This window comes from Propithecus coquereli, unplaced genomic scaffold, assembly GCF_000956105.1.
Source record: "Propithecus coquereli isolate 6110/MARCELLA unplaced genomic scaffold, Pcoq_1.0 Scaffold640, whole genome shotgun sequence".
Classification (NCBI taxonomy): Eukaryota; Metazoa; Chordata; class Mammalia; order Primates; family Indriidae; genus Propithecus; species Propithecus coquereli.
In genome coordinates, this window is record NW_012152397.1 from 148297 (window position 1) to 169623 (window position 21327).

Sequence of the window (21327 nt, forward strand, 5' to 3'; positions counted from 1 at the left end):
TCTCTCTCTCTCTCTCTCTCTCTCTCTCTCTCTCTCTCTCTCTCTTTCTCTCTCTTTCTCTCTCTCTCTCTCTCTCTCTCTCACCACTGACTGTTGTGGGCAGAGGTGTGAAAAGATTAGGGAGCAGCTAAAAGCCTAAAGGTCAGGTAGTCTGGGAAACCCCACCACCCTCACTTCCCAACGCTACCGGGAGGAAGACTGGAGAACTTCTTTCCCAATAGCCCAGCCTGGGATCCCTGGGCAGGGTGGCCCCTCTTGAGGGCTCTGATGCCTTGTTACCATCCCCCCAATCTTCCCTATGACCCCTTGACATCCTCAGCTCACCGTGTACTTGGGCAAACGGGACTTTGTAGATCACCTGGACAAAGTGGATCCTGTAGGTAAGTTTTCCCAAAAAGTGACAGCTCATCCTCTAAGAGGGGAAGAGGTTCCTGGGCCCAGGAATGGGGGAGAGGCCCTTTCAGGAGATGAGCCTGTGTGTCCCTTCCTAGATGGTGTGGTGCTTGTGGACCCTGACTACTTGAAGGACCGCAAAGGTACTGGCCCCCAGGGGAGGTAGGAGGTAGAGAAGTGGAATGGGCTGGCACTGGATGGGTGCCCCAGAGAGATGGAGGGCTGAGGCGGGAGCCAGGAATAGGATTCAGGCAAGTCTTGTGCTGCTGAGGGAGGAGCAGTGGCTGCCAGGTAGTGAGGGGATTGGGGAAGGGGGGCTCCTGACCACCCCACCTTGCCCTCCCTTGCCAGTGTTTGTGACCCTCACCTGCGCCTTCCGCTATGGCCGCGAAGACCTGGATGTGCTGGGCTTGTCCTTCCGCAAAGACCTGTTCATCGCCACCTACCAGGCCTTCCCCCCAACGCCCAACCCCCCCCGGCCCCCGACCCGCCTGCAGGACCGGCTGCTGAGGAAGCTGGGCCAGCATGCCCACCCCTTTTTTTTCACAGTGAGGATGCCCCCCACCCTCTGCAGGGCAAGAGGTCTGGGACTGTGTTCGGAGGGGTGGGTGAGGCACCTGTTAAGGGCAGATCTGGAAGAAACAGTGAGGCAGGGACCCTAGATCCACCTCCCTTCAGGGTCACACTGCATTCAGGAAAGCCTAGACTCTCTACCTCCTCCCTGGGGCCCGTTCCCTCTTACTTTCTCATCCCAGGGGTCCTACCTTCAGCCTCTTAAGTTGAGATTTGGGGGAAGATCTGGGGGATTTCTGGAGGGACTGAAGCCTCACCTTTTGTCTGCCACAGATACCCCAGAATCTGCCCTGCTCCGTCACACTGCAGCCAGGACCAGAGGACACAGGGAAGGTAGGAGTAGAACAGGGTCTGGTGGGAGCCTGGGAGCACAGCTGAGCCATAGGGTGAACTGTTGAGAAGCCAGGTTGGGGCTGAGGGTAGGGCCTTGTCCCCCCTGGCAGTGGGGTATGTATGGTATGGCCACGGTACACATGTGACACTACCTCATCTGTTGACCTGCATGTACCTGGGTATGGGGGCTCCCCTTGCACTGCCACGGTCAAGCCTCTGCCAGGGGCTGGGCCGCGGGGAGGCAGAGGAAGAAAACTCAATCCCCAGGCTCCTCAGACTGTAAGGGGGCAAGAGTCTGTGCCCAAGACAAGGGAAGAGGGGAGGAAGGAAGGGGAGTGTTAGTAGTTTAGTGGCAGGGGCCTTGAATGACATGTGGCCTTGTCTTCCCCTCCCCAGGCCTGTGGTGTAGATTTTGAGATTCGAGCCTTCTGTGCCAAATCACTAGAAGAGAAAAGTCACAAAAGGTGAGGGAAGCAACCTCCTCTGTGGTGTAACAATTCCTCACCCACTTCCAGAAGCCCCAAGCCACTGTGGGAGGTGGAAGCAGAGATTTGGAGGTCTGAGAACTGACCCCTCCCACCCCTCACCCCTGCCCCAGGAACTCTGTGCGACTGGTGATCCGAAAGGTGCAGTTTGCCCCAGAGAAACCTGGCCCCCAGCCTTCAGCTGAAACCACACGCCACTTCCTCATGTCTGACCGGTCCCTGCACCTTGAGGCTTCCCTGGACAAGGAGGTAGAGTGAGAGGGTGACACGGGTGCCACAATACAGGCCAGACCCTGGGGAGAGGGGTGAAGCCACATGTCAAGATGGCGTTTTCAAAGGAGGTTGCCTTGGCTGGGTGTGGAGAGTTGCTATGGGCTTGGGTTTAGAGGGAAGGGCAGAGCAGTGTGTGTTGGGGGACACACGTAATAATGGGACCAGTGAAAAAACAGATCCAACTCACATGACCCCCTCCCCTCAAAAGCTATATTACCATGGGGAGCCCCTCAGTGTCAATGTCCACGTCACCAACAACTCCACCAAGACCGTCAAGAAGATCAAAGTCTCTGGTAGGAGGTGGGGGTTGGAAGGGGGTCTTAGGGGAGGGAGTTGCTGCACAAGTGGCTTCTGGTGTGATCTCAGCCCAGGCCACATCCCAGTGCAAAAGACCCACCAGGGCTCAAAGAATTTAGGTCGTTCTAGAAAGACATGTGGGGCCCCCATGTTTACGGCTTTGAGAGGGCCATGCGGCAGGGGTGGGGGTCGGGGAGCTGGGCCTGGGTCGCGTGCCCTGTGGTCTGGAGCCGTAGCGTGGTGCTAGTCTGCACCCCATCCAGAGCTGCTTGACCTTGCCCCGCCCCACAGTGAGACAGTGCGCTGACATCTGCCTCTTCAGCACCGCCCAGTACAAGTGTCCCGTGGCTCAGATCGAACAAGAGTGAGTATCAGAACAGACTCGAGTCCCAGTCTTGGGGGAGAAGAGTAGGACAGGAGAATGTGAGGGGCAGGGTAGAATTCTTCCTGAACCATCTGCACTTGAAAGGGCATTCCTCCACAGCCAGGTAGCTCTGAGCTATTAATTTTCCTGAGCAGGTTGAGCCAAAACCTACTCCCCTGTGACCTTTGCCCAGGGAGAGAAGGGACTAGTGAGGGAGGGAGATGCTGCCCCCTCACCCAACCTGGCCCCTCTAAGTCTTATTCTTTTATCTCTATCCCCCAGTGACCAGGTATCTCCCAGTTCCACGTTCTGTAAGGTGTACACCATAACCCCACTGCTCAGTGACAACCGGGAGAAGCGTGGTCTTGCCCTGGACGGGAAGCTCAAGCACGAGGACACCAACCTGGCTTCCAGCACCATGTGAGGGGGCACTGGAGGGGGTCCCCTGCAGGCCAGGGGACAGAAATTCATTCAGTGCTGTGAGCCAGGCTCTGTCCTAGGTGTCAGGGATACATCAGTGAACAGAAGAGATGAAAAGAACTCTTACATCCTGGGAAAGGGAGGACAGACAGATCCGATCAGTGGTCAGATATACAGCATGTTTAGTGACAAGTATGAAGGAGAAAAGCAAGGCAGAGAAGGGAGATACAAAGTATGGGGTGGGGGCGCGGTGTGTAGGGTAGCAAGGGATGGCATGATACAGAGGGGAATTTTGAGTAAGGACCCAGAGGAAGTAGGTGCCATTGTGCCCTCAGGCAGCAGCCCCGGAGGTCTGCAGCTTCACAAGGAGCTGGATTTCATCTCCAGCGGTGCCTTTGTTCAGGGTTCTCACTGCACAACCACACGCAGCAGGCCTGGAGGCCAGTGTGGTGAGAACGAACGGTGTACAAGGAGAGGCGTAGGAAGTGAGGTCAGGGGCTAAGGGAGAGCAAGACAGTGTGAGGCTGCGAGAAGAGGAGGACGTCCGCTTTCACTGCAAGAGATGAGAAGCCACAGGAGGGCTCTGAGCAGGGGCATGCTCTGGCGTACTTTACCATGGTGACTGCGCAGCCCATGCTGCTGGAGCCCTGCAGGCCAGCATAGTTCCGCTCAGAATCCTGATGGGAGCCTCAGGGTAGGCTAGGTGACAAGGCAGTGGGCCCTGGTCCGACTCCCCCCACCCCCAATTGCAGCGTGAAGGAGGGTGCCAACAAGGAAGTGCTGGGAATCCTGGTGTCCTACAGGGTCAAGGTGAAGCTGGTGGTGTCTCGAGGCGGGTGAGTTCCACGGGGGAGCCCGGGTGGGGGTCACAGTTGGTTCTTTCTGGCCCAGTGTCATCGCCTTCTTCATGCCACCTCTCCCCCTCCCCAGGGATGTCTCGGTGGAGCTGCCTTTTGTTCTTATGCACCCCAAGCCCCATGACCACATCACCCTCCCCAGACCCCAGTCAGGTGAGCACGCCACCCACCCCAGGGCCCCGAGAGGAGGGCCTGAAGCAGGGCCAGAGGAGAAAAGCTGGTCCTTCCAACACCCACCCCCTCTCCTCCCCTCAGCCGCTCCAGAAACAGATGTCCCCGTGGATACCAACCTCATTGAATTTGATACCAAGTAAGAAACTCATTCCCCTGCTTTGACCTCTTTGGACGAAGATTCCCACAGTATTCAAATCAGCCCTCGTACCTCCTATTTTCTTTTGGTGGGGAAGGGTGGTTGAGGCATCACCACCGGGATGCCTCAGCCTTGTGAGGCTGCCCGTTTCTGCCCTTGTTTGTCCCTTCTTGCAAACACCTCTGTCCCTGGTGGTGGGGAGGCAGGGAGTGGGAGGCTGAAAAAAGGGTCAGAAGCCCCCACCTCACCCCTGTCCTTTCCACCACCAAGCTATGCCACAGACGACGACATTGTGTTTGAGGACTTTGCCCGGCTCCGGCTGAAGGGGATGAAGGATGACGACTACGATGACCAATTCTGCTAGGAAGGGGGGCTAGAAGAAGGGAGTGGATGGTGCTGGGAGAGGTAGGGGCAGGACCAAGATCCCCACTGTCACTGAGGGGAGGTGTCCCAGCCTCTCTTCCCTTCCCCTCCATCCGGCAGCTTCCTCAACCAACCCCTTCACTCCCTCTCCCCCATCCCAACATACGCACTGGACCCGTCTCTTGCTGAACGTGGGCATTAATTTTTTGACTACAGCTCTGCTTCTCCAGCCCCCCAGTGGGTGGCAAGCTGTGTTCATCCCTAAGTTTTTTGGAGGGGGACACTGAAAAGAGAAGTGGTAGTAGGGAAAGGGGGAGAAAGAATTGCCACATTCAACCTCATACCAACACCCACTCCTGTCACTCTGCCTCCCATTCGATAAGACCCTTGGGGAGGGCAAGGCTGTTTCTTTGTTTCTGAGCATAAAGAAGAAAATAAACCTTTTAATAGGCGTGAGCGTGTGTGTGTTCTCTGGAGCATTTAAAAGTGTACAGCGTGCTCATCCATGGTTCTGTTAGCTGTGGGTGAGGACCCCAAAAGCACTTGGCACACTGGCTATGGATGAATGTTTGCTGAATGACTGTGCTGGGCCTGTGATTCAAGGGAAACAGCGAAACTTGATTTGGTCAGTCAAATTCAAGGGTACACCTTGGTAAAGCCACAAAGTAAACTTGGTCGTTTACAGGGGAAGTAATAACTAACTTCCCTGTAGACGAGATGCTCACGGGATCTGGGCAGGGCAGGCTCTTCCCTGTTGCGGCTGACACACATGACCGCATCGTGACCGAGTTGTGTTCATTTCCGTTGCTCAAGCAGTCCATTCCTGGGGATCAGTGGGACCGCAACTGCAGGCCTCTCCAGACAGAAGTCACACACCATCTCCGTGGAGTCTGGTACTTACATTCTAACACAGAAGCCGAGGCCTTGGGGAACCCAGAAAGTCATGCTGCTGTGAGCCAGACTCCTCGGGCCTGCGTCCTGGTGCTGCTCCTGTGGCGTGCAGCAGGGACTTCCTGAGGCTTGGCCCAAGCCCCAGGCTGGGCTGGAGGGAGTTAGCAACACACCAGGGACATTTCTGACCTGCATCACCCACTCCCACTGCTGTAGCCCAACCTTTCTCTGCTTTTTCTCTTAAGACTCCTTCATTCATTCCACGAACACTCTTTTTGCTAACATTTTTTTTTTTTTTTTTTTTTGAGACAGAGTCTCACTCTTTTTGCCTGGGCTAGAGTGCCGTGGCGTCAGCCTAGCTCATAGCAACCTCAAACTCCTGGGCTTAAGCGATCCTCCTGCCTCAGCCTCCTGAGTAGCTGGGACTACAGGCATGCGCCACCATGCCCGGCTAATTTTTTCTATATATTTCTAGTTGTCCAGCTAATTTCTTTCTATTTTTAGTAGAGACGGGGTCTTGCTCTTGCTCAGGCTAATCTCAAACTCCTGACCTGGAGCGATCCTCCCGCCTCGGCCTCCCAGAGTGCTAGGATTACAGGCATGAGCCACCGCTCCCGGCCCATTCCATGAACACTCTTGATTTGAGTCCCTGCTACATGCCAGGCATGGTATGGTATAGGAACATAGCAGTACAACCAAAACAAACATTAAATCATTCTCTAATTATTTCATTGCAATATCTATGCTTCCAAGGAAAGGCACAGGAGCTGTGAGAAGGCGCCACAGGGAGTTCTGACTTAGGCTGGGTTTTGGGGAAGATGTCCCTGGACGAAGTGACCTTTAAACAGAGAACTGAAAGATGAGGAAGAATTGGAGGACCGTGCAGGCATGAGCATTCTGGGCAGTGGCCACATCATGTGCGAAGGTAGTAAGGAACAGCTCATTTTGGGGACTGAAAAGAGGTCAGAAGGACTAGGACAGACACAGCCAGAGGAGAGTAGTTCCAGATGAGGCTGGTGAGGCAGACGGAGGCAGCTCACACAGGCCATTAGTCTATGTTACAGCTCATGACATTTAATTAAATCATTATTTATCCACAGGCTTTAGGTGCTGCCAAAATGACCTTGCTTACCCCGCCACAGTAGCTGCCTCCCCTGCATACCCTGGACTTTATCATGTGGAGGAAACTATCTCCTCTAAAACATTCACCTCCAGCATCCCTCTGACTCCCACGAACCTGTTACTTGACCTCTAAGCCAATGGATCTCAAACTTTTTCAGGAGAATCAGAACCCTCTGGAAGGAATGATAGATCCAGAGTCTGGCTCTACCTTCCCAGATACTAAGTCAAGAGATCCCAAGAAGAATCCATGAATCTAGATTTTTAATTAGCACTCCTTTGAGAAACAATGCTTTCTTTTAGATTTTTATGTTTTTAATGTTTTTTAGAAGGTGATACATGTACACGGTTTTTTTTGTTTTGTTTTGTTTTTTTTGAGACAGAGTGTCACTCTTTTGCCCCGGCTAGAGTGAGTGCCGTGGCGTCAGCCTAGCTCACAGCAACCTCACACTCCTGGGCTCAGGCGATCCTTCTGCCTCAGCTTCCCGAGTAGCTGGGACTACAGGCATGCGCCACCATGCCTGGCTAATTTTTTCTATGTATTTTTAGTTGTCCGATTAATTTCTTTCTAATTTTAGTAGAGACAGGGTCTTGCTCTTGCTCAGGCTGGTTTCGAACTCCTGAGCTCAAACAATCCGCCCGCCTCAGCCTCCCAGAGAGCTAGGATTACAGGCGTGAGCCACCGCGCCTGGCCCATGTACACGGTTTTAAAAAAAATCCAAACAGGCTGGGCACGGTAGCTCACACCTGTAATCCTAGCATTTTGGGAGGCCAAAGTGGGAGGATTGCTTGAGAACAGCCTGAGCAAGAGCAAGACACTGTCTCTATAAAAAATAGAAAAATTAGCCAGGCGTGGTGGAGTGTACCTATAGGCCGAGGCGGGAGGATCACTTGAGCTCAGGAGTTAGAGGCTGCAGTGAGCTATGATGATGCCACTGCACTCTAGCCTGGGCAACAGAGCAAGACCCTGTCTCATAAAAAAAAAAAAATCCAAACAGTATAAAACAGTCAATAGTAAAGGGCAGCTCTCTCCTGTCCAATCCCCCACCCTCCATTTCTCTCTCACAGAGGCAGTCACTATCACTGGTTCCTTGATTACCTTTCCAAAGATATGCTTCATATTCAGCTGTACATGTGTGAATATATGTACTCACCATCTTACTGTAAAAACAGGTAGTAGTATACTATGAATTCTTCTACATCTTGCTTTTTTCACTTAATAGTATATCTAAGAGAGCATTCCTTAAGCACTACATACTGATCCACTGTATTCTTTTAAAGAACAGCTTTCCATCAGCTAGCGGTCATTTATTTTCGCCAGTTTCCTACTGATAGACATGTAGAATATCCACTATTTTGCTAATTCAAACAGTATTATGATAGTTATCCTTGAAAATATGTTTTTGTGCACATGTGAAGTATATGTGTAGGACAAATTCTTAACAGTAGAATTTCTAGGTCAATATCTTTTGAATTTGTATCTAGTTTTTTCTTATTTTAAAATGTGTAATTCAATGGCATTTGGTATATTTACAATTTTGTGCAACCATCACCTCTGTCCAGTTCCAAAACATTTGGCTTCTAGGATTCGTAATAATACATAAATCTTTTATTTTAATGTGATCAGATATAAGTACTTTTTTAAATGGCTTCTTGTTTTTTTGTCACAAAACTCTTGGCCCTTGTGTTTTCCACACTTTCATACTTCCTTTTCTTTCCAGCCTACACTTCAAGATCATCATATCAACCACTGTCTCATCAGCACACTCAACTTCTCCTCTTTTCACAATCGTGTTCTCAAACCACACCTCGGATCTGTCCAACTATCTCCCGCCCCTTCTCTGCTCCAACCAGGGACTGATGCCTACTGCCAAAGAAAAATCATACAACCACACTTACTCCTTCATTCAACGAATATTTTTGAACACGTTCTAGGTACCAGGCACTAGGTATCAATTTGGGGCCCCTAAAGATTTATGGTCTGTAACCTAAACTGGGCCCTGAATACCTGATCACCCCCTGTCCCTCTCCATGTCCTGGGTCACCTCCCTCTCCTGCTCCCATCCTACTCACTAATTTTCCACCTTCCTCATGTTCATAGTGACTTCTCCTGTATTTCACAAAGATTAGGCAATGAAGGATGAATGATTTCAATTTCCCACCTCCTACCGACAAACACTGACATCTACACCAATTCTCCTACGCAGCCAAGGTTAAGATGCCTTCTCCAGTTCAAAGCTAATCCCTCCACCTGTGCTCAGATCTCTCTCCTCCTACCTCCTCCGAGACCTTGATTCATCAAACTACATTCGTCTCTTCAACCTCTGTCTCTCCTGGCTCTTTCTCCATAGTAAAAAAAAAAAAAAAAAAAAAAAAAATCTCACGCAAGTCTCTTCCATTGAAGGAAGGAGGGGAGGGAGGAAGAGAGGAAGAGAGAAAACCAAAGAAAAAACTCTCCTCCACTCTTAGGTCTCTTTCACAGTAAAGTACATCTCTATTTCCTTTCCCGCTTTTCATTCTTTACTTTTAATTTGCAAAGTTTTATATATTTTCAAAGTTAAATATACATATTTTTCCAAAGTTTAAGGAGTTGGATAGTACTACAAGACCTATTATAATAAAAACCAGACCCCTTCCCCCGCCTCCAATTTCCTTCTCCCCAGAGACAATTACTTTCACCTCTTTTAGATGTTTCTTTTGGCATTTACCTCCGTATCCCTAAACATGCTTATTTTGCTACTTCTTGATTGATTTTTGTTTTAACCATCATCTACTAACTCCCTGCTATATAAGGTAAAAACTGAGTTCCCTTTCATGCCCCCCGGCCCACGATGAAATACTTTCCATCCTCCCCAAACCCTATACTCCCAAAAGAATTGTATCAGTTGGGGTTAGATCCATATTCAGTATTTAATTATGCCTATGCAAGTGTTATTGACAGCTGAGTCATGCGGTATATTATAATTACCCTTCTCTTCTTGTACAACTTCATTTTCCCTAAATAATTGTCATTTTTAAATTTGCTTATTCTCTGAATTTATCACTAATCAGCCCTATACTCTCCTCCAAAAGTCTATATATCCTCTCAATTCATTTAAATCAAAACAGATGTTCACCTCTTAAATCTCTCCAGGATCCTTCTAATCTGCTCCATTCTGAGCTGGTTTTTCTTCACGTCCCTTGGATTTCTCTTCACCATAACCCTGGGGTTCCCATTCACCTCTCTCACGAGTAAGCCTTAGTTCCTGGATCTAACTCTGATAAATTCCTGAGAAAGGGTACACATAGAAAAATTTTGAGACCTTGTACATATCAAAATGTCTTTTATTCTACATTCATAATTGAGAGTTTGGCTTTGCGAGACTCTAGATATCCCCTAAACTCTATTCTTCTATGGTACTAAAACAATAGCTGGCCGCCTAGGTAAGGGCTGGATTTCCCAGAACCCCCAAATTAGGTGAGATCATATGACTAACTTGTCTTCAATGGTAAGTGAGTAGAAATGAAACAGGCCACTTCCTAGCCAGACCTCTGAGACAGATATACCTCCTCCACATTTTTCTCTTTACCCTTCCTGCAAACTGCAACCCAGGGATGGCAGCAACTCGCTTTTGACAATGCAAACAAACGACAATGCCGTAAAGCAATGTTTCTCAAATTTTATTGTGCATACAAATCACCTGGGGATCTTAAAACACACGCCTGTAATCCTAGGACTCTGGGAGGTTGAGGTGGGAGGATTGCTTGAGCTCAGGAGTTCAAGACCAGCCTGAGCAAGAGCAAGACCCCATCTCTACTAAAAATAGAAAAATCAGCAGGGCGTTGTGGTGTGAGCCTGTAGTCCCAGCTACTTGGGAGGCCGAGGTGAGAGGATCATTTGAGCCCAGGAGTTTGAGGTTGCTGTGAGGTAGGCTGATGCCACAGCACTCTACTGAGGGCAACAGAGTGAGACTCTGTCTCAAAAAAAAACCCCCAAAGAAACAAACAAACAAACAAAAAAAACACAGACAGTGATTCAGCAGGTCCAGGGTGGGAAGTGAGATTGTGCATTTCTAACAAGCTTCTAGGTAACGTCAATGCCACCAGTCTGCAGATCACACTTTCGAGTATAAGACCCTAAAGGATGGCAGAGCTGCACTGCTAGCCTTGGTCCCTGTATGATTTGTGGAGCACACTGAACTACCTACACTGAATTGTTTTATGAGAAAAAATTAAGTCCCATTTTGTTGAGTCATTACATTTTTGGTCTTCACCCTAACACAGGTGGAGTATAGAATTCTAGATTGGAAATCACTTTCCTACAAAATGTTGAAGGCATTGCTCTACTGTCTTCTAGTGAGGAATGTTACTATTAAGCAGCCCAGCCAGGCCCAGTGGCTCACACCTGTAATCCCAGCACTTTGGGAGACCAAAGCAGAAGACTGCTTAAGCCCAGGAGTTCAAGACCAGTCTTGGCAACAAAGCCAGACCCCATTTCTGCAAAAAATTTAAAAATTAGCCGGGTATGGGGGCACACACCTATAGTCCTAGCTACTCAAGAGGCTAAGGGCAGAGGATCACTTGAGCTCAGAAGTTAGAGGTTGCAGTGAGCAATTATATGATCATGCCACTGCACTCTAGCCTGGGTGACAGAGCAACACCTTGTCTCTAAAAAAAGAAGAAAAAAAAAAGAGGCCCAGTGCCATTCTGGCTGCTGATTCTTAGCATGTGGTCTGTTTTCTCTCGGAAACCTTTTACAAGGCTTTTTCTTTGAGCCTAGTATTCTGAGGTACGAGTCTATTTTCCTTCATTTCCCTGGGCACTTGATGGGCCCTTTTAATCTGAAAGCACAAGTCCTTTCTTCCCCCTTCATTTTCTCTGTGATCTCTCCTTCTAGAATGTAAGTCTCCTGGATTGATTCTCTAATTTTCTTTCCTTTTCTTTCCTATATGCCATCTCTTTTCTTTTGCTTTATTTGCTGGAAGAGTTCCTCAATTTCTCTTTCAACCCTTTCTCTTATCAACTCTTGTGATAGATTTTTCATTATTTCCCCCATGGTTTGATTTTTCAAGGATGCTTTCTTGGATTCAATTCTTTTTTAAAGTATCTCTTACCTAAGAGCTTCAACAGTTTTTGTTGTTTTTTTTTTTTTCCGGTTTATTTTGGTCTCTCTCTTTCATGTCAGAAAGTTTCTTCAAATATCTAGAAACCTTTTGCTTTCTGTTCATATTTAAGAGTGAGATGCTAAGAAGTTGACTAGAAGTTCCATGTACACAGATGGGACTTACCAACTGTGAGTTTCACTACGGGGAGATCTGGCCAACTGTTTGGTTGGAGAGCCCCTGATGTTAACATCCTTAGGTCTTTTCTCTAACTAATCAAATTCTGCAGAGAAAAGTCTTCTAGTCTCTGACCTGGAAAGTATAAGCCTCATTACTAGAGTTTTAGAAACCACTATTCAGTATATAAACTTTCACTTAATCTCTTTTCAATGCAGTACTCTTGCCTTCAGCTATGCCCAGGTGGCCTCCAAGCTAAACACCCTGTTTTCCATCTCCAACAAAGAAACCTCCAGTATTCTGACAGGTTGAGGGAGATTAGTCGCCAACATATTAATATATGGAGTCAAGAAAAATATCTGATGGTCTAATGACTTCAAATAATCCTCCTGGCTGGGCACAGTGGCTCACACCTGTAATCCTAGAACTTTGGGAGTCCAAGGTGGGAGGATTGCTTGAGGTCAGGAGTTCAAGACCGGCCTGGGCAACACAGCAAGACCCTGTCTCAACGAAAAAATTTTAAAATTAGCTGGGCATGGTGGCACATGCCTGTAGTCCCAGCTACTCGAGAGGCTGAGGTCAAAGGATTGCTTGAGCCCAAAAGTTCAAGGATGCAGTGAGCTACAATCATGCCACTGTATACGAACCTGGGTGACAGAGTGAGACCCTATCTCTAAAAAAAAAAAAAAAAAAAAAAACCTCCTAATTTTTGTACCACCTTCACCCCAGTTGTACATGATCCCATTAATTTAAGGGTAAATCAGGTTGCTTCTAAGCTTTCTTCAGTGCTAGCTTAGTTATCACTTCACTGCCTAATCAGTTATCACTTAGCCTCTGTTTTCTAGCTTCTATCTAAAGTTTTCCTATTAACTCCTCTTCCTTTCTCTTTGACCCCTTTAAAAAATAACTTTACTGTTATTTTATTAGGAGATAAGGAAGAATGAAGTTAAATGCTAAATCCATCAAGTTTAACTGAGTCTCCATTCATTTGCTAACCCTGGGCAAACTGGTTTCATTCTTGGTGATTTTGTATAAATTGTCACAAATGATCCTTCCTAAAAGGTAAATCTGGTCATAACACACTTCTTGAAAATCTTTTAAAGGCTCCCAAATGCCTTCAGAGTAAAGTCTAAATTACTTACCTGGCAAGCCTTTTCCTGATCTGGCTCTCCTTTCAGTCTGACCACTGTCACACCTAACCTCCACAATGCTCTATGCACTCCAGTCGAACTGAGCCCCCTGCTGGACTCCAAATGTGCTAGGTCCCTCACAGGACCACCCTCTTGCCTATGCTGTTTCCCTTTTCCACTCCCACCTCTCATCCACCTAGTCAACCATTTAAGATTCAGTTAAAGGCTGGGAGCAGTAGCTCATGACTGTAATCCCAGAACTTTGGGAGGCAGAGGCAGGAGTTCCAGACCAGCCCGAGCAACATAGTAAGACCCTGTTTCTACAAAAATTTTAAAATTAGCTGGCCGTGGTGGTTCATGTCTGTAGTCCTAGCCACTGGAGAGGCTAAAGTGGGCGGACTGCTTGAGCCTAGGAGTTCAAGGCTGCAGTGAGCTATGACCACGCCACTGCACACCAGCTTGGGTGACAGAGCGAGACCCTGTCTCTGAAAAAATAAAAAGATTCAATTCAAGCAGCACTTCGTCCAATAATCCTTTCTCCGTGCTCCTTGCCACACACTTCGGGCACAGCTCTAACAAAACATCTATTCCACTATCACGTGAGAGTCCATCTCATCGATCTTTGTATTTCTGGAGCCCAACACCTAAAAGGTAATGGGAAGGGGAAAGAGAAATTGGCTGGAAGGAGCCAGCGTCGGAGAACATATCAACAGTCTGCGTTCCAGTTAGGCTCATGGTCAGAGGGAAGACCTAAGGAGACTAACGTAACACTCACCAAGTCAAGCATTCCTGGGGTGCAGTGAATAAAGGGCCCAAGGCTATACCCGTCTGGAAAAGTGCCCCGAAACTCCCACTATAGTCACCTAGCACCCAACAGACGCTTAACAAATTCTCTTAGAATTAAACATAGGCCACAAGCAGTACACTGACGGTGGACAAGTGTGAACAGCTTTAGGCTTTGGGATATTTCCATACCGCCTCTCACCATACGTGGCCCCGCGTCGGAGGCGCAGACCCGGACAGGCGCAAGACGCCCTGGGAGCTGTAGTTCACCAGATGGAGCGAGAAGGGTGCGGCTGCGCTGAGCATCCTGGGAATTGTAGTGTGCGCTAGACGGAGCCCTCCGCGCAGGCGCAAACCCACAGCTACTTCCGGGACCAAGCCTCGCGTTTCTTAGGGGTAAATCCCGCGGAAGATTCTCAGAGCGACGATGGCTACATACAGCCTGGCGAACGAGCGACTACGCGCCTTGGAAGAGATCGAACGCGAAATTGGCGCCATCCTTCAAAATGCAGGTTCGCAGTGCGACAACCGGCCGGCAGGGAGCGACAGAGAGGCCAAGCTGTGCGCACTTGCGAGGATCGGAGACTTGGAGCAGGGCTGGGGAGGGATCCTAGGTGCATGCGCGGCGACGTTTGCGGGGTGTGAGGGGCAGGCCTTAGGGCGGGGCTATAACTGGCAGTTCCCAGGCAGCTGCGCCCACTCTTTGCTCTGGCAGGTACTGTGATCCTAGAATTGTCCAAGGAAAAAACCAATGAGCGGCTCCTAGACCGGCAGGCGGCGGCCTTCACCGCTTCAGTGCAACACGTGGAGGCGGAGCTGTCGGCCCAGATCCGCTACCTCACTCAGGTGGGTGTGTCTGTCCGGCCGGCCTTCTAGGACCGCTTTCTTCCTTTAAAAGGAAACAATTGGCCCGGCGCGGTGGCTCACGCTGGTAATCCTAGCACTCTGGGAGGCCGAGGCGGGTGGATCGCTCAAGGTCAGGAGTTCGAGACCAGCCTGAGCAAGAGCGAGACAAACCCCCCGCCCCCCCCAGTCTGTACTAAAAAAATAAAAAAGAAAGAAAGTAGCTGGACAACTAAAAATATATATATATATAAAAATTAAAAATATTGACCGGGCACGATGGCACATACCTGTAGTCCCCAGCTCACTTGACCCCATGAGCCCAGGAGTTTGAGGTTGGTGTGAGCTAGGCATGATGCCATGACTGTGAGACTTTCTCTCAAAAAGTAAATAAATTGGCTCACGCCTGTAATCCTAGCTCTCTGGGAGACCGAGGCGGGTGGATTGTTCGAGCTCAGGAGTTGGAAACCAGCCTGAGCAAGAGCCAGACCCCGTCTCTACTAAAAGTAGAAAGAAATTAATTGGACAACTAAAAATATATATAGAAAAAATTAGCCGGGCATGGTTGGCACATGCCGGTAATCCCAGCTACTCGGGAGGCTGAGGCAGGAGGATCGCTTGAGCCCAGGAGTTTGAGGTTTTGCTGTGAGTGAGCTAGGCTGACGCAGGGGCAACACAGTGAGACTCTGTCTCAAAAAAAAAAAAAGTAAATAAATAAAAGGAGGAGGCCGGGCGTGGTGGCTCACGCCTGTAATCCTAGCACTCTGGGAGGCCGAGGAGCTCAGGAGTTCGAGACCAGCCTGAGCAAGAGCGAGACCCCCGTCTCTACCAAAAAATGGAAAGAAATTAGCCAGGCATGGTGGCACGTGCCTGTGGTCCCAGCTACTCGGGAGGCTGAGGCAGGAGGATCGCTTGAGCCCAGGAGTTTGAGGTTGCTGTGAGCTAGGCTGACGCCACAGCAAGAGAGTGAGCCAGGCAAGAGAGTGAGACTCTGTCTCAAAAATAAATAAATAAATAAATAAAAGGAGGAAAGTGTTAAAGGGCGTCCTGTCTACCTCACGGGGTGTGCCTGGGGGAGGGTGACTAATGCTAGAGTCACAGTTCTGTCCTGGGAAACTTGGCCTGACCTCCATGAGTCTTAACCAGTAAGCCTGAGAAAAAGGACAGGATCAGAGAAAGTTCTGAAGTCCTTACAACGGCTACCAACAATTACTAAGACGCTCTATCTTATCTTATCCATCAACTCTTTTAAAGATGAGGTTCAAGAAATGAGACAAGAGACTTGATGCCAGGTTGGGGTATGGATAAAAGAGCCTGTGCTCCATTGATCAATCTAACTGTCCTGTAGGTGGCCACAGGGCAGCCCCATGAGGGCTCCAGCTACTCTTCAAGGAAGGACTGTCAGATGGCTCTGAAGCGAGTGGATTATGCCCGCCTCAAGCTCAGTGATGTGGCCCGAACCTGTGAGCAGATGCTGGAGAACTAGGCCAAGGCGGTGGATGAAGAGCTTGGAGGGAAATCATGACCTGCACTGTGGGACAAATCCTGGGAACGTGTAGGATGGGGACCACAGGCTGACAGGTACATGCTCTGCTGATCAGAGTATGCTAGAACAAAGGGGCAAAAGGTGGGAATGGAGAAACTAAAGCCCAGGCCTGCCCACAGCTGTGCCCTGGCTTCTCCAGCAGGGTGCTCCTGCTCTGCACTCTACAGGCATGCTGAGAGGCCCAGACAGGAGACGGAGAATCAGACACCCAACCCATTTCCTCACACACTTCATGCTGCTGCCCCAGGCTCCCCGCAGACTTGGCCCAGCGAAGATACATTCTTTGTTGGAAGAGATGAAAATAAGAACTAAGGGTTTTAATAATAAAAACATTAACAATAAAAACAAGAACAGATTCTCATTTGAGGTATATGACTGACGCAAGTGATTCAGGAAGTAAAACCAGTCTGTATGGTGGCAGCAGCACAGCAGCCACTAAGGAAGGAGGCTGGGAAAGCCCAGGCTTTCATTGTGGGGTTTAGGGAGGAAGTGGGAGAGGGCTGAGGCTGGGGAGGAACAACTGGTGTAGTGCGAAGAGAGACTTGGGACAAGGGGGAACCATTAGTAAAACTGAAGCCTGGAATTAAAAGGGGGCCCAGGCCTGAGGCCAATTTCTGCAGAAACAGGAGTCAATAATTAAAAAAATAATTTTTAGTAGTTAAAAAACACACAGAGAATTGTTCAAGCCATCATCACCGAATAGAACAGAAATATTTTGTAATACAGCATTTTTTTAAAACGAGAGGTCTAAGAGCAGCAGCTAGTTAGTCAAATATTAAGAGATAGTATTGAGCACCTACTCCTGCCAGAGGTTAACCATAAAGACCTTTTAGTAGTGAAGACTGAGCTAGCACATAAAGATTTCTTAGGAAAATAAATCACAGTCTCTACCCTTACAAGCTTTTGTTTTTCTTTTTAAGCTTCTGTTCTTGACTCAGGCATTGGAATCTGGTGCCACAAGTGTATAATGAAGTTGCAAATCTGGAAAGGATAAAGAAATTGAGAGATGAACTCTGAAGTCAAGGAAGTGGTAGGGGTGATAGCTTGAACTGGGGAGTCAGACTCCAAGACATTAACCCTATTACCTGGTACACAGTAGGTGCTTAGTAAAGATTTGTGAATTGAATGAATGGCCCTCATCTTCCTCCACAGCTTCATTTCCCACTAGCTTAGTGTCTAGCCATCATCTTCCTTTTTTTTTTAATCCTCATACCCTGACTCTCATGGAATAGCCATCTTCTTATTCCAAACACACTGGTCCCTGGGTCCATGGTGGCTTCCCTCCCTCTCTACTCTATAGACTCTGGCTGACTCTGCCCTCACAGCCTGTGGTCCATGGTGCAGGCAACCTTAATATTTCTGTGCCTGGGCCAGGCTTCCAGCCACTTGAGAGCTACTGGGGGCAAGATCCCTCCCAAGAAAGCTATGGGTCCCTGGAGAGGGTAGGTTTCAGAGAGTCAGTTTACCTGGAGAGGAGTATAGTGACTGCTTCCTCCTCTTGCACAGCAGATACACAAGGATTCCAGTGAGGATAAAGATGATGCCCAGGAGGGATGGCACTGCTACTAGGGCTGATATCCCAGCTTCAGGACCAGCATTGTCTTCCAGCTGCTTCTGGTTCTCCCCAGCCTCATGCCCAACTCCAAGACTGTGGCCCACGGTGGGAGTGGTGGTTTCATTGGGATGAGGGAGCTCTTTGCCCAAGGACAGTGATCCTAGTGGAAGGGTGAGGTGCTGGGTAGACTGCAGAGTGGATGGCATGAGCGTCTGGGCAGGGGTGCGCATGTCTGAAGGTGCCCCCTCTGAGGGCTCAGAAATCTGGGTGCTGGGAGGAGGTAAATGCTCCCGGCGGGCCAGAGTCCCCAAGTGAGCACGTCCACATTCTGGAAAGGAAAGAAGTGAGGAATCAGGGCTATCAGGGGACAAGGTGAAGAAGCAGATAGGGGAGTAGGGGAGAAAAAATATCTTTTCCCCACCCATCACAAGAGTCATGGCTGACACCCCTATAACAAAAAAACAGATTAACAAGAGAAAAGCATAACAAATTTAATCAAAGTTTTACATGACATGGCAACCTTCAGAAATGAAGACGCAAATACCCAGGGAAAACTATTTTTATGCTTAGGTTCAATGAAGAAAGAACAGTTGCATAGAAATGTGATTGGACAAAAAGGGGGGAATAGCAAGGCCTGTCTGTTTTAGAGTCTTCCTGGCCTCCAGGATAGGGCAGGACCCCTCTGGAAGGAAAATTTTATGACACTTCCAGGTGAGGTAGCTCAGAGAATTCCTTTGTGGCTAGCTCTCACAAAGAAAGACAGGAAGCTCGGAGTGAGCTTCTTGCTTCTGCAGTTTTCTTAACTGCCAAGGTGCCATGTTTTGGGGTTCTGAGCTCCAACAGAGGAGAGAGCACTGGGTCAGGGAGAACATCAATGGGACAGCTGAAGGCCAGGAGAGGAAGGCAGCAGCAGTGGGGAAAGGCAGGAGACAAGTAAGTGATTAAACCACAAGATGCAACCACTGGGACAAGTGAGTGATCTGAACTGAGAAGTCAGGAGAGGAGCCCAGGGTTGGAACCCTGGCTGTGCTACAAAATAGCTATGTGACCTTGCCCCATGTTTCTATCCTCTCTGTGACTCTTTCTTTCAGCTATAAAATGAGGATAATTTTAGTACCAAAAGCCAGGGGAGCTGGGAGGATTAAATGAAATAACATAGGTCTAGGCAGTCTGAAGGGCAGTATGGGCACCACTGCTGCTACACAAGACAACTGTAGCTAGGGCATGGAAGAACAGTTTTAATGGTTGTATATTTTAAGAGAAAAATAAACCAGCACATCAAACTTGTGACTTCACAGATGTGATTGCTTAGGATAAGTTGCTATTTAAGTTTTTCAAAACTGGTTTGTGTATACTTAAGGTTTATTCATTTCATTGTATGTAAATTTCACCTCAGAGGAAGAAAAGGAGCACCAAGAGATTGAACTCTACTAGATATACATGCTGGAATGTTTTGGGATGAAGTACAATGATGCCTGCAACTTACTTTGAAATGCATCAAAAAATAAGGTGATTCATGCTGGGTAAAGGGATAGACACATGGATGTGAATTAAAGCAAATATAGTAAAATGCTGTAAAATCAATGTTGTAAAATATAAAATATCTTTGTTTTATTATGTAAATATTATATAAAAAATATATAAATCAAATAGTGTAGAATCTAGGTAGTGGGTATGTGGATGTTCACTGTATAATTCTTTTAACTTGTTTATATCTAAATTTTCATAATAAAATATTGGAAAAAAAATAATGCCTTAATTTCAAGAAAAAATATTAAGTAAATAATAGCACATGTGGTAGAATGACTGGCAAATATCACAAAGGTGGTGGTGAATGACCTCTGGCCATTGAAAGGCAAATGAAAGCACTTTGGCCAGGATCATTCTAGGAATGTGTGACATCAGTGGGGAAAGGGTTGAGGCAAAGAAAACTGTGAGGTGGAGGCCAGTCAGCCCTGGAGGCAAAGCCTGAAGAGGAGGGTGAAGCTCTTACCTTTGCGATCAAGGCACCTCATCAATTCCTGAACCCACTGGTCTTTCCTGCCGCCACACACACTCCGGGAAGGTAGCTGGAACCTGTGCAGAAAACCTGGTCTTAGCTGTGGCTCTCCCTTCCCTTGCCCAGCAATTTCCTCATTCCAAACATGTGAAGTCACCAAGAAAAAACCAATTCTGCTGGAACTGGGAAATCCCCAGTTAGATGGGACAGAGAAATTAAGGTGGGAGAACTGGAACAAACAGAACCCAAAAGTGGGGGTAAGGTCCTCCTAAAAGGAGTTGGGGTTTGACTAGAGAGGGTCCTGGAGGCACCTGGCAGGGAAGGACTGTGCAGGAGCTGCCCTCCCAGGTACAGGTGAGACTACCTGATGTAGCCAGGACAGCGGTGGTAAGCTTTCAGATGTTTTCGGAGATGATTCATGCATTGAACCGTTGGGGGCGAGTCAGAAGAAATTCTTTTATCACAGTGACAACTTCCAGTGACGCTGCCCTCGTTGCCATCACCTGAACGGGATACAGGTGGTCAGCACAGGTTCCCCTGCCAAGGGCCTCCCCGCTGCTGTTACTTAGCCTCCAATCCCCTGCCCCATTGCAGCCTCTCCCCTAGGCCCCAGAGTCTGACTGCCAGGCTCAACCCACACATCACATTCCCAAAACATCCATAATCCCACCTGGGCCCAGGCGTCCCCCAGCCTCTGTCCCCAACCGCAGGCGGCTGGCCTTCTCCTTGTCTCGGCTGCCCAGGAGACCCTGGCAGCGCCTGGTTCCGCGCTTAACTCCGTGGCCCTAGTGTCTCCCCCCCCACCATCCCCTTGGCTCGTGACTCGGGGATCTGGCCCTCCAGCGCCCCCCTCACCTGGCAGAATCAGTAGCTCCAGCAGGAGGAATAGGACGGCGCACAACCAGGATCCCCAGCCCCAACTCATCTCGCGGAGTTTGGGGGAATGGGGCTGCCTGGACCTGTCTGACTCCCAGGCAGGCTCCGGAGTGCGACGTGCCCCTGGTTTCTCAGTGGCTTTCGCTTCCTCTCCCCGCGCCCGCCAGCGATCCTGGAGGAGACGGCGGGGGCCCGCTCCAGTCCCGGGTGGCAGAGGGGCGCGAGGCGGCGGCGCCGTCGAGAACGGACCGTGGGAGGTCGGTACGGCCGAGCCCGCCCCCTGCCGGCCGCTCACCGCGGGGAAACCCCCGGAGGCGGAGCTCCTCCGCCAGGCGCCCCCGCGCCAGGACCCGGCCCTCAGTCGAAGGAGCAGCCAGGAAGGCTTGAAGAAACCGAAAGGAAACCCAGGCTGCCGGGCGACGCGGGGTGAGGAAGGGGCAGGCGGGCCATGGCCCGACGGGCTGATTCGGTTCGGCTCAGGGGTGCCAGTGCCCTCCACCCGTCCCAGGTCACTGGTGAAATGGATGAGCTGCTAGACAGTCCTCCCACTTTCCCTTCCTTGGCTTCAGTCACGTGGCCTAGGGAGAGTCGCCACGCCTGCCCCCAGACACGCTCGCTCCAGCCGGGCAGCCACCAGTGGACGCCTCAGGCCGTGGGGG

The 21327-nt window shown here is 49.2% G+C and overlaps 3 protein-coding genes across 5 annotated transcripts in view; 2 read left to right on the forward strand and 1 right to left on the reverse strand.

Moving 5' to 3' along the window:
• ARRB2 (arrestin, beta 2) overlaps positions 1-5124 on the forward strand; it is an 8841-nt gene extending 3717 nt beyond the window's left edge. Inside the window, exons 3-15 of one of the 3 annotated variants that reach the window (XM_012659936.1) lie at positions 320-380; positions 492-536; positions 745-941; positions 1240-1299; positions 1696-1763; positions 1898-2033; positions 2266-2350; positions 2646-2718; positions 3001-3138; positions 3891-3974; positions 4069-4148; positions 4251-4305; positions 4576-5124. In XM_012659936.1, the coding sequence (XP_012515390.1) occupies positions 320-380; positions 492-536; positions 745-941; positions 1240-1299; positions 1696-1763; positions 1898-2033; positions 2266-2350; positions 2646-2718; positions 3001-3138; positions 3891-3974; positions 4069-4148; positions 4251-4305; positions 4576-4669 (1176 nt within the window). In that variant the 3' untranslated portion in view covers positions 4670-5124. Of the gene's footprint in view, positions 1-141; positions 381-491; positions 942-1239; positions 1300-1695; positions 1764-1897; positions 2034-2265; positions 2351-2645; positions 2719-3000; positions 3139-3890; positions 3975-4068; positions 4149-4250; positions 4306-4575 lie in introns of those variants that run through there. The other 2 variants (XM_012659934.1, XM_012659935.1) reach the window with 2 other exon arrangements.
• A 9069-nt stretch (positions 5125-14193) lies between these two features.
• On the forward strand, positions 14194-16591 carry MED11 (mediator complex subunit 11). Its single transcript, XM_012659941.1, has 3 exons — positions 14194-14361; positions 14565-14695; positions 16041-16591. Exons 1-3 carry the CDS (start codon positions 14277-14279, stop codon positions 16176-16178), a joined length of 354 nt encoding a protein of 117 aa, XP_012515395.1. The 5' UTR covers positions 14194-14276; the 3' UTR covers positions 16179-16591.
• Positions 16584-21177, reverse strand: CXCL16 (chemokine (C-X-C motif) ligand 16). The gene is made up of 5 exons (XM_012659940.1): positions 20648-21177; positions 20157-20295; positions 19787-19869; positions 17705-18121; positions 16584-17219 (listed from the first exon to the last, which is right to left on the reverse strand). Exons 1-5 carry the CDS (start codon positions 20715-20717, stop codon positions 17173-17175), a joined length of 756 nt encoding a protein of 251 aa, XP_012515394.1. The 5' UTR covers positions 20718-21177; the 3' UTR covers positions 16584-17172.
• Between the last annotated feature and the right edge of the window lie 150 nt (positions 21178-21327).

What these genes read in the sequence shown, in the direction of transcription:
- MED11 (XM_012659941.1), top strand. Translation starts at nt 14,277, where the DNA reads ATGGCTACATACAGCCTGGCGAACGAGCGACTACGCGCCTTGGAAGAG. An exon ending in CGCCATCCTTCAAAATGCAG is followed by an intron (nt 14,362 to 14,564) that starts GTTCGCAGTGCG and finishes TTGCTCTGGCAG; the next exon opens with GTACTGTGATCCTAGAATTG. An exon ending in AGATCCGCTACCTCACTCAG is followed by an intron (nt 14,696 to 16,040) that starts GTGGGTGTGTCT and finishes ACTGTCCTGTAG; the next exon opens with GTGGCCACAGGGCAGCCCCA.
- CXCL16 (XM_012659940.1), bottom strand. Translation starts at nt 20,717, where the DNA reads ATGAGTTGGGGCTGGGGATCCTGGTTGTGCGCCGTCCTATTCCTCCTG. An exon ending in GGAGCTACTGATTCTGCCAG is followed by an intron (nt 20,296 to 20,647) that starts GTGAGGGGGGCG and finishes TATCCCGTTCAG; the next exon opens with GTGATGGCAACGAGGGCAGC. An exon ending in GTCACTATACTCCTCTCCAG is followed by an intron (nt 17,220 to 17,704) that starts GTAAACTGACTC and finishes TATCCTTTCCAG; the next exon opens with ATTTGCAACTTCATTATACA.